At 42.3% G+C, this 12,337-nt stretch overlaps 1 protein-coding gene across 2 annotated transcripts in view; it reads right to left on the bottom strand.

Annotated features, from left to right (window-relative positions):
• spns2 (SPNS lysolipid transporter 2, sphingosine-1-phosphate) overlaps positions 1-12,337 on the bottom strand; it is a 61,920-nt gene that overhangs the window by 16,271 nt on the left and 33,312 nt on the right. For both annotated transcript variants that reach the window (XM_051400329.1, XM_051400330.1), the window contains exons 3-8: positions 11,259-11,395; positions 7,887-8,038; positions 5,238-5,304; positions 2,390-2,532; positions 1,421-1,573; positions 946-1,135 (exon numbers count right to left, since the gene is read on the bottom strand). In XM_051400329.1, coding sequence (XP_051256289.1) covers positions 946-1,135; positions 1,421-1,573; positions 2,390-2,532; positions 5,238-5,304; positions 7,887-8,038; positions 11,259-11,395 — 842 coding nt within the window. The remainder of the gene's footprint in view (positions 1-945; positions 1,136-1,420; positions 1,574-2,389; positions 2,533-5,237; positions 5,305-7,886; positions 8,039-11,258; positions 11,396-12,337) is intronic.

Raw genomic sequence — 12,337 nt, forward strand, 5'->3', positions numbered from 1 at the left:
ATATGGAGCGTGGATAATTTAATTAATAATGTTAATATTTGTTTGGTGTATGCATATTTTTCTTTCTTTTTTGATTGAAATGGTATGTTATTGCAGTTTCATAAAAGCAGTCACTGTCCAGTCCTGTGGTTTAACATACTGCACATGCATTCTTAAAATCACCTCATATACTGTAAAAAAAAAAACCTGCCCTGATCCAGCAGTAAATAAAGTCAGAGGCCAAGGTCAGCCACGGTCACATATTTAGGATATGGAAGCTTGTTTTTTTTGTTCCTTTACACGCATGGGGAAATATTTTCCATTTTTTCCAGGCTTCCAGTATCATTACCACCCAACTTGTTGATAGTCAGTTCCTATTCCTTTGCCTCTGATAAGAGTGAGAAATTTGTGCTTGGTGAGTCCAACAGTCCACAGTGCATTGTTTCAGGGCTGTGGTTAAGTTGCACCCTTTCCTGCTTCACAAGGCAGTCAGACATACCAGCTCTCTGCACACATGCCTGAGACTCTTGACTTTTGGCCAGATGAGGTTTGAGCCTTAACTACCTGCAGCAGCTCCTGAGGCCATCTCAATCTAACCTGCAATTAAAACTATTCATTATGAGGAGCAACACCCACTCACTGCCTCTGGGCCTGAAGGAATTGGCATCAGGCAAGGTGTCCTCTGCTTTATTCCTGATTCAAACATTAACCCCGCCTGATGAGCTTTGAGCCTTCTCTTGTTAGATAGGTTACCAGACTTTCACTTTTAATTATCAGCCCTTAAGGCTAATCCATAATTAACATACTAATTCCACTCTTTGTGGGACATTTTTCACTGGGGACCTGTTGATTCTTGGAAGCAGGAAAGCAAAAATGGTCCTAATGACAACTCCTTCCACTTTTCGATTAAACTTCCCCTGCTGGAGACACAATACACACAAAAGAGTTACAGGAAATGACTCTTACATAAGCTCCTACGATGCTCTTCTTGGCCACCACGAAGATGAGGCAGATGAAGATGGCCGAGCCCAGCATACTGACGGCGCACACGAGCGGGTCAGCTCGCTCCGTCTTCTGGCGGCAGAAGCGTGTGGTGGCCGCCCCGATGACCACGCCTAACAGACCCGTCACACAAGTGATCGCCCCGAAGATAAGGCTAGACAGGAGAGCAGACACCAGAGGAAATAATTGTTATTTCAAATCCAATATATGTCATGCATGTTTTTAGTCCATGCAACCACACAGATGAAGCTTCAGCTGGGATATATATAAAAAAAGCATATTTATTATAAATGGCGCAACATTGAAATACCAAAATAAATAGAGCTATAGTATATGATGGCATAGATCCATCTAAACCCACTTTTTCCATGTGGTACACAAACGATGCTGGTGTCTTTCTCTTTTACCAGGTTTCGGTGTTTAGTCATGAACCTCTCACCTGTCTGTGCTACTGCAGATCTCTTTCGTACAGGCCTCTGCCGTCTTCTGCACCACCTGAGCTCTGGCCAGGTACAGAGGGATCCACATACCAAACGCACCTGTGGCAAATGACACCGCCGCGGAAGCCAGGGAGGAGAACACGTAGCTTCGGCTAGCCACAAAGAGACACACACAAAATAATGCAGGTAATTATCTTGGCTTACAAAAGGGGGAGGTGAATAAACAAGCTACTGTTTTCTGTCACACATTCTCGAACATCTCACTCTGGCAGTCTCTCTCATCTGATAACAAGCGTACACAGATAATAAAGGAATACAACAGGAGTTTGGGAGATTGTCTGGTTTGACCACATTACCATTATCTCAAAGAAAATGAGAATGTAAAGCAGCTCTGGTGCTAAATGGTGGATAAACTGAAATGATACACAGTTAAGGCTGACAGTTTTATGTAGGAGACAAAAATAACACTCTATTTAACACTTTTCGTGTTTCCATAGGTGGTGAATGTGGGAGACTGTACAGCTGAAAGTCACATGGGATGGATATGTGGTTGCTCTCCTAAAATAGTTCCCATAAACCTGCATTGCTACATTATAGTAGCCATATAGAGTTTCTAACATTTTTTTAAGAAATGTAGCCCACAGGTCATATAATAACAAAGGGCCTACAGTGTCATAGATGCAAAGCTACCTTCACAGTTCAGCGGTATTGCAGAGTGGTGGTGAGTGACTAATACTGGTTCTGGTGTCTTGTGCTGACATTTCCATGCCTCTAATGGCTACTATAAAAAGATAAAATATATAATGCTTGTTGCCTATCATTCAACAAGTGTAAGCTCAATTGTTGGTTGTTGGTGATCTGCTGGGGAAAAATGGATGGCTTTGGGGCCTACACTTGTCACTTAACAGGTAAACAGGTCAATCTCCCAAAACGTGCATATTCTCTGTAGCCTGATGGGGGGGCCTTACTTCTTGGCCAGTGCCTTCATGTCACAGAGCCAGGAAGTGCGGGTCTTGATGCGTCCTCCCATCTGGTCAACGCTGCCTCTCTTTGGCTCAGGCACAAAGACCAGGATCAGAGTTCCTGCAGTGATCCCTAAAACTGGGGACACCTACAGGGACAAGGAAAGACCTATGAGACCTCAGACCATGTTAATACATCAAACTGACATGATAGAGTGGGTGTGGTTTTGGGGCGCAGACATGAGATTCAGGACAAAGAGCAGTGTGTTTACAATCTGAATGGACGGTCACTGTGTTTGCCGATACGCCTGACATCCTATACAAGCCCTCTGGAGCTGAGAACATTCCCTCTACTTACTCTATTGGGACTGTGTGTGTGTGTGTGGGCTTGTGTATAAGCATACAGGACTCTAAAAGAGCTTTTTGGCTTTGAGAGCTGCTTTGTGAGCTCTGCACTGAGGTGAAAACCTCATAAGTGCCCATCTGCTATTATGTTCACTATCATCTTTTATGGGTTTTTATGAGGTAGCATGTTTGTGCATGTGTGTGTCTTTGTGGGGGAGACAAAGACAAAAGGCGGGATGGGATGTGTGTGGGAGAATTTGTTCGACTAATACAAATTGCTCACAAAAGCAAAACCAATTTCATCTGTCAGGAGAAACTCATCATATTATATTTTGTAGCCCATTTATATGCATAAGCACTGTGGTATTGTACAAGGTGTGTATACACTGTGTGTGTGTGTGTGTGTGTGTGTGTGTGTGTGTGTGTGTGTGTGTGTGTGTGCGAGTGAGGGAATAATTCTGAGTCTTATGTGGCTCATAATGTGGCTGATAATGCGACTCAACACAGTGCTTATGGTCTCAAAGGTGTGAGGATTACACCAGCACTGATAATTTCCTTTCCTATATTGTGTCTTCTCCCATCTTCCTCTGCTTGTGTGGAGCAACTTAATTGGATCCACATCTACATCAGTCGTATAATGTGCTTTCAGCAAGAGGCAGCTTAATGGAGGATGCACAGCACAACTCAAAGGAAATAAATATTAGCTTTTTTGCGCAGGTTTTGCAGTCACCTCATAATTATTTTACGAGACACAAGGAATCTTTAACCTTAGACCTTGACTCCCACAGGGCCCATTAGACACTTCCTGTATGGAAGGGTGGCAATCAAACAAATTAGCTGATGCCCTCTCTTGCTCCTCATTTCTATGCATCACCCCTGTTCTTTCTTATCGTACACATTTTTTCTAAACAAGGAAGGTAGCTGGAACATGTCGGGCAAAAACAAACGGAAGCTCTGCAGTGTTTTTTCCTTAAGGCAGGATACTGCTGCACAGAACCCGTTTCATGTCTTGGTATTTGTTTTCCTCTGCATGCCACACCGGTGATTAATTGGCTTTGAGATTGTTTTATTGGAATGTCATTGTGGCTTCTGTGGAACAAACTGCCCCGCTCTTTGTGTTTTTTTTTTAATGCTCCACCAAGACTAGAAGAAATGGACGTCCTGTTTCCTTGAACCCAGTGAGCTGTCATGTCCAGGAATCTCTACGACCAGGACGTGCTGCAAGAATGTTTAATGTCTTCCTTTAAATGTCAGTTGGCTCATAAGAGGAGTCAGGTCATCATTTGTTTGGAGGATTTCAAAAGCTGACCCTGAAGTCGGCAGCTCCTGTTGAGTCCTGTTGGTCCTTTCATTGGTCCTCTCCATTACTACTGGTATGCCTTATAGAGCTGTTCACTTCCAAACGTTTTGTCTCAAGTACCCAGTAGAGTCCCACTAAAAAAAGTGCTATGACAACAGTGATTTATGCACCTGATTTAACACCCATGTCTGCTCGTAAGTACGCAGTTAGTGTGCTACTGCAAAAAGTCCAGTAAGGATTTTTTTTTCTTGGAGCAATACCCTATCAAGGCAGGCAGTTTCTACAGATACATTTCTCTTGAGAGTTGAAATGATCCTTTAATTAAAAGGGATCCCACTTAATGCTCTTGAAGCACCTTTGGGGCATTTTTGGAGCCAGGGCGTAGTAACAAATGTGTCTCCGTGCCAGGTCAAACTAAAACCCCGATCCCCTCTCTATCACTGCCCTGCACAGAGGCTTAGTGCCTTCTTTGGTACATGTTTTCATTTCGTACAGGTGCTATTTCTCTGAACAGCATCTTTATCTCAAAATGCTTATCAGGGTTTTGGCTTCATTATTTCCCTTCCATGTACTTTCTATTGTTGTTTGTTTAAAAAAGACAATCCACAACGTACCCAGCAACAAGCATGCAGCTAACAATGAAACCTTACGCTATGTTTCATTACGTTTCTGCACTGAAAAAGACACTACACACAGGCTGATGAAGGACTGACACTGTTATTTCACTGAGACCGACGTTGATCCTGCTTCACCAGAGACGACCTCGGTGGGTAAAGTGTAATGAAAGATAAAATGTGTTTACAGTGACTGAGGAAGAAAAGGCTAGCATCAGCCTTGATCCTTAATAGAAATCCACTCTCCTTGCTACAACCATCAGATCAGAACTTTAAACACGTATGATGTTGAGCAAGTTTGATGTTAAAAGTTTTAGAAACATTTTTACAAAGGGTTCTGTAGGTGGCTGGAGGCAGAGCTGCTGCTGCTGCTGCTGACGTGGATGTATGTGAGAGCTGTCCAGCCTTTAGCTCTCTCTGCTCTGTCACTTCCCTACAATGTCATGGACCGGGCCGCCTGTTCTGCCATGTGTGTCCCCCCGGTGCTTCTGTCACCACTGACCCCTCTGACCCCAGATCCATGACAGGCCTCCCCACTGAGCCCTGCAGGAGAGGCTCTTTGGCTGTCTTTGTGTGCATGTTTGTGTGCCCTTACCCTCAGTGCCCAGTGCCAGTCTCCTGCAGCCACCTTGGCGCTGGAGCCCAGGATGTAACCCAACCCGCTGCAAGAGACAGAAAAACTGTGTGTTAGCAATGCAAAACATCATATACATTACTGTCAACCTGCTCCAATATTAAGTATATGAGTCAGTGTCCGGAGTTAGCTGAGTCTGTCATTTCCATCAGTTAAGCTTAAACCTACACTACACACATCCTGTTTGTAGCGTGATTAAAGCTGCATTGACATTTAGGTACTTGGCATGGTTACTGATCAAAGCATTGGTAGCAACTTGGCTAGTTGGCCTATTTGTGGACGTAGGATTTGTGCATGTGGTCATAAAATGCAGGTGCAAAGTTAAACGCCCATGAGCCAACAGTGTTGGCAAACGCTGTGTTGTCACAGTGTAATCGGATTTCACCGATTTCACTTGAGTTTAAGGGTGTTTTGTGTGTCATAAAGGGAAATAACAGTGAAATGCTCTGAGGACAATGTTGCTAGATCAGATCAGATCAGATCAGATAACATGGCCCCTATGCTTACAATAAGCCTCTGCTGCCAGATAAAATCAGCATTTAAAGGACAAAGAGGATTCAAATAGTAAAGACATGATCGGCAGCAGACTGGAGCTAAGTATGTGAGCATTATCTTCAACACAGTTAATTATTTTAAGGGTTTTGAACTGTTGGACGTAAAAAACAAAGATTTTCTTTTTACAAATTTTGCCATTTTATAGAGATAAGGCTTAGTTGATTAATGTAGAAAATATTTATCCTGGAAAGCTCCCAGCAAGGACAAAATTCTCAAAAATGGACTCACTGACTGATTTGATGAGTTTAAAAAACGATGTGAATTATTACTATGGCCTTCACAGTCACCAAATCTCAATCTAACTGAACACCTACAGTAGTAGTATTGAGATAGATAATTGAGCGATGACAGATTTTGAGTGACTGCACCATCATCAAAACACCAAAAGAGGGGATATCTTATCTTATCTATAAATGATTTTCATCCCTCCAGTACCAGTTCCAGAGACTTGGGGAATCAATGCTAAATAAGATTGAGGATGATCTTGGTGGCCCAATACCTTACTAATACATTTTATGTTGTTTTTCCCTTTAATTTGTCACCCATCTCAAGCTTATTCCTAGTTTTTTCAAGCGTCTTCACTAGAATTAGTCAGTAAAAGTCAATCAGACTTCCTGATTTGAGTCATTTGAACCTGTTTGTCTGCATGTAGAAAGCCTCTGGCCAAGAGATACAGCTTTTCATTAGAATAGCAGATTGGAACAATGCATCGATAATGATCTAATGTAGCCCCATGACTTTACAGTGGATCCTTATCTTCATTGGCTGCTAAAGGGCCAAAACATGTTTAACTGGTTTGACACACACATCGCAACACCTACACACTCACAGCATAGGGGAAACAGTCTACGGTTGTGCTTCCATGATTAGTTGTCCAAAAATAACACCACAGTATAAACAGGCTCAGACAGCATATGATATTTCCAGCGAGTGACTAACAGCTAATCTTATCAGAGTCCACCCAGAGAGTGTTTGGAAAGTTCAACACCAACAATAAAACTCGAGCATGAAAAATATGCTCACATCAAATGCCGGCGTCGCACAGACCCCACTCTGCAGGGACAAGTTTACAAATTACGGGGAAAAAAGGGAGAGCAGGGGAATCCATTTCCTGTAAATCCGAACAAATTCCTGAGGTCATTTCCTGGAAACGGTCATAACAATCTCAGTAAAGGCAAACGAGTGTGAGAGTGGATGGGATGTTTGACTGCACTTTACTGAGGCCCACTGTTTTACCTTCTATTTTCTGTGTCGCTGGGCAGTTTACTGTGACCCGAACATTTTGGCAGCTCATAACACAACTCAGAATCTTTCCTTTCTCATGTGTCCAACTGCTTCCAATCAGCCACTAGAAACTCATATGATTAGTACACTAAATGACTGACATAACTTACTGTGGTTTGCTCTTCAACAACAACAACAAATTTTAGCAACAAGTATACATACACGTAGTGTAATGTTGGAGAGACTGCAGCACATGTCCCTTTACTTAGTATTTTAGTGTATGATCCTGCATGAGAAGCTGGAAAGCAGCGCAGCATGCGGCAGCTCAGGCACATGCAGTATATAACGCTAAAGCTCAAGTGGCTCCTGTGCAGCATCCACTGGCACATTCATCTTTTATTACTTGGCTTTGTTTGTTTTCTTCCTATGGCCCTTTTTCGGATTGAATGAACTGAAAAGGCTGGAGATTTGAGCTTAATAATACCTCCTACCCCAACACCCCCACGCCACATCTCCAACAAGCCTTCACCCTCCTTTAAGCTCCACACAGCCAATTGTAAGTTCTGTTTTTCTTTCTGCAGAGAGCCTGAGCTCTTTGTGTGGCTGCTTCTGAAAAAAAAAAAAGACTCAGATAGGAGCAAGCCTGACCTTCTCTATGTGAGGATAATTTCAATTACCTATGCTAATTGTTCTGATTCCTTTGCACCTTTGGATTTAACAATTGATTGAACAACTGAACAGACTTAACACCATCAGCGAGCTGTGCCATCACAAATGTCTGAAATAGATCATATATCTTCATAGCTTCAAGAGGATCTGTCTGGCTCTTACCTTCCCAGGGGGATGGCCAGGTAGAAGACAGAGAGCATCATGGTGCGGCTGTTACTAGTGAACAGGTCTCCTATGATGGTGGGAGAGATGGAGGAGTAGCTGGACTCTCCGATACCCACCAGTCCCCTGGAGAGCACAAACAGCCAGTAGTACTGCAGAGAGAGGAGAAAGAAAGAAAAGATATGAAGTTTTCGTTATCAAGCTCCATGGGAAACTTTCTGTCAGAGCACAGTGTCAACCCAACAGCCATTTTTCAATTCTTCAAGTCTTTTTCCTCACTAACTTTTCATTAGAGCAGAAAACAGTCAACCTCTACTTGTAGCACTAACAGTAGTGGCATAACAATCAGACTTACAATGCACATACTGTGCATGATACAATTAGCTTTCAACCCCTAAAGTTTACTGTTTAAGCACTGATTCACCCCTTAAGGGTTCTAATGCTGGTTGAAAAGTCACATGTATTTTCTGATACATTTATCTACCAGGTACTGTACGTCAGCATTAACACACGTCACACACATCATCACAAGTAGGATGAATTGAGATGAATTTCACAAGCTCAGTCCCATGTTATTGTTGCATCTCTGCTCAACACATATACAGGCTATCACATCGATTGAAATGTTGAGATGATACACATGGTCCAAAAAGTTGGAGGAAGTTATCTTGATCAACCAGGTAAATTCCACTTAATGAAATTGTGACATCACGTCAGTGTTTGAATGTGTTTGATCCTATTTAGCTATATTAAATTACAGTGGCATATTATCCTCCATCAGATGAAATAAACTGATAAATAAAACGATGAATACTTAAAAGCCTTTAATAGGAGCATGCACACTGGCGGGGGCACCTGTGTAGGCAGCTGGACTGTTAACTGTTTCCATGGCAACTACTACTCACGAGATACAGACTTCCATGTCCGCTGGTGAAGCTGCAAAGAAATTGGGTTCCCCCACACACTGGAATGACGCAAACTGCAAATATTGCACTAATTAGTTGCATGTAGAACATGCGTAATTAGTTAATGTGTCAATGAAGGTACATTGTTTGATGGTGATACTGTATAAGTATTCCTAATTAGCTTCTCTTACGTGCACTTCTTTACAATATGCACCATATTTTTCCCACCATTTTTTTCCACCTAAAAAAATATGCATTGTTGGTCCTGATAATGTGAGACTGTGGTGTGTGTGAGGTCACCCTCTTTAGGGTTTGTCAGCAGTGAAACGAGAATAATGAAGGTGCTGTTGGAAGCAGAGGCAGAGCTAAGACAGTGATCCCTGCGCTGACCTGAGCTCTCAGATGTCACTCCAGGCTTCACGCTGGTGGATGGGACATCAAGTCATGAGGTCATACACACAGCCATCAAACATCCCCTGGAGACTACACCACACACGCACATACACACCTCATTGTAAGAGGACACTTAAAGAATGCATAAAAAAAAACTGTCCCTGCTGTGGTATTCACGTATATTATTTTCAATTCTGTGCGTAAAGAAGATAAAATCTGTCCTTACAGTTAACATTTGACGGCTCAACATCATTGCTCAACTTGTGTCATCCTTATTTCAGTGATTACATGGACCCAATAACCAAAACAACATTCTCAGTTTGCATGAGGATGGTGGAGACATAAGCGGTGAGAGAGGCAACAGCTACTACATTCAGTCATTATTTCAAATCAATAAAAATAATATTTTTCTATCACTAATGGCTTTATAGACAAACATGTCCCACTATCTTTAGGCTAACAGGAAGAGAAGAGATGTACCTATACCACCATTATGTCAGAGACACAATCTGTATGTATGTTTTCTACTGGTGGTAGATTAAAAATATTACAGATAGAAAGATGACAATCATCAAAAAAATATATAAATTGTCCTAAAAGGAATAAAGGATCATCAATCCATTATTAGAACAATAGTAGTTCGATGGTCATTATCCTTGTCTTCCCCTCTTTATATTCATGAGATGAAAGTGAATGAAATGAGTCATGATTTCCATTGGATGAAATTATAAATAGACTCACTACTGTGTCTCAAATTTCAAATGACCTACAGGTGATAATTTTATGATGATAATCTGTTGTGGTCATGCAGAAAAAAGTATGTAATTTCACTTTATGGCAGCGGCAAGTTTCTGTTACATAAGATCTGTATTCAGTATCTGCTGCAAATCCTTCTAAAATTCCCCAGAGCGTCTTACATCCATAATGATAGAACTCAGTTGTAAGTGGTCATTAACATTTCATCACACGTCATGTCTTTCATCTCTCTTGGCGACAAGCACCGTGGAGCTATTACATAAGAGACATCTACTCTTGTCTCATTTGATTGGCACACTCAGGAACATGTCTTAAGGGTGAAGTTAAAGTTCGAGGCAAAGGACTTCGGGTGCTGAGGACCACTCCTCATTTCCTCATCAGCAAGCGGCGGCCTTTGTGGCATTTGTCAGAGGGGAAGAGGCCTTTAATTTCAGTTTAGCAATAAGCAGCCTGAATGTATTTCCAACTTAGGCAAATGATTGCCATCTTGTCTCCTCACAGACAAGTCTATAGGGGATAGAAGTCAAAGGACGCCCTCCTGAGACTGTCAGCATCTCTGAGCTGTCATTGCCTTCCACAGCTCTGGGCTGAAGGCAGTGAATGGGCTTACTCACTGGAGAGACAACACTGCGGGACTCCGTGATGCTGCTCTGCAGACATGCCGCATAAATTTAACTAACGCAGCTTTTAATGCCTTAATGCTTAATTTTTTGTTCCCTGCCAGTTGAGTGACTTCAGATTGTCAGTCTGTTTGATTTTTATTACAGGACTGTATTACAGGGTCTGTCCACACACGTATACATGCACATGCACAGAGGCTTTTACTGTAATGTGATGGCTACTCTCAGCGAGATACCCTTCCCCCAAGAATAATGTTATTATCTGATGCATCCAACACCGCCTAGCACACAGGGGCTTTTGGAGATATCAAATCTTAATCCACTTGTCAAGGGGCAGTGAAACGACAGAGTGTTATCTTCTAAAGCATTGTAATTGAGACAGGTCTGAGGCATGGGCCTTCATTAGTTGATTGGCTGGTAGCCAGTGAAGAGAGAGAGAGAGAGAGAGAGAGAGAGAGAGAGAGAGAGAGAGAGAGGGAGACATAAAGAATGTCTACAAAGGCAAAGCGGGTGTCTGACTTAACGAGCATATCATTTAATTTCACTACCCTTAACATCAAGCATATCCAGACCATAACGGAATAATTAGCTCATCGTTGTAGACTGTATCACAGGGACGGCAGCCTAATAGAATAACACTGGAGCTCTTGTGCTGTGATTGTTCTACAGCTTCCGTCAGAGAGTATGTGATGCCGTACCTCTTTGCTGATGAAGGAGCTTGACAGAGTAACAATGGACCAGAAGAAAATGCCACAGCTCAGGATGACCTTTCTGTTGAAGCGGTCGCCCAGGTAACCGAAGATGGGAGCTGCCACCATGAAGCTGCAGATGAAGACTGCAGAAGGAAAAAAGGAAAGAGAAAAATGTTACTGATGATGTAGACATGTCTGTTTCAGTCTTGGCATTGCATGGATTTATTCTCATGGATTCATCTATTCACAGTATCAAGTGTTACTACATTGCAGTAAAAAATCCACGAGTTCCAACTAACTAAGGCAAGTATTTCAGCTTCCAGGTCCACTTATTAAGCCAAGACCTGTCCAGATTGACTGGGTGATAGCAGTCAGCCAGAGACACAGTGAAGGACTGCCAGAGGACACCCCCTTTCAACTCCAACCAATTAGGATTCTATTACCTCACCTACACTCACTACAAGAAACATGGCGAAAGAATATTAAATACAGATGATACAGCGCTAGAAAATGTCACTGTGAAAGGTGATTTGGGTTGTAAAGACTTCAATTTGTAAAAAGAAAGGAGGAGGAGAAGCCAGGAGTTGTACAAAAGTAGTGCCCTACAGTAGGAAGGATTGTAGGAATACTAGTTTGGAATACGGCCAAATATAGTAGCTCTTAAAGAGACAGAGGGAGAAAAAGAGGGCAAGACAGATCCAGGATTGTATTTTGTCAGTTTGCTGGGATCAAACAAATTAAAAAGGTGGCAGAGGGGAAAGAAAATGTGTCAGGGTTTTATGTATCATTACTGGAATTACAATAAAACTGACCAGATGGAAGGCGATTAATAGCAATATATCACCGGCACGGATTCTTTCTCACCTTCTTCCAGGGAGAGGACCATGGTGGCTGTGTGGCCATAAATAATTCCTCCATCTTAATTCCTTACAACCAGACCTATGTCCCAGTGAAAGGAACACCAGTGCTTTAAAATGTTTTCCCCTCATTACCCCACTGCTGACTGGACAACCAGGCCGTTGTTCTCAGGGCTTTTAGTCAATATTTATGAGGAAGACCAACTCAAACAGACCTAAATTTTTAAT

The sequence above is a fragment of the Dicentrarchus labrax genome, unplaced genomic scaffold (genome assembly GCF_905237075.1).
Source record: "Dicentrarchus labrax unplaced genomic scaffold, dlabrax2021, whole genome shotgun sequence".
NCBI classification, from domain to species: Eukaryota; Metazoa; Chordata; class Actinopteri; family Moronidae; genus Dicentrarchus; species Dicentrarchus labrax.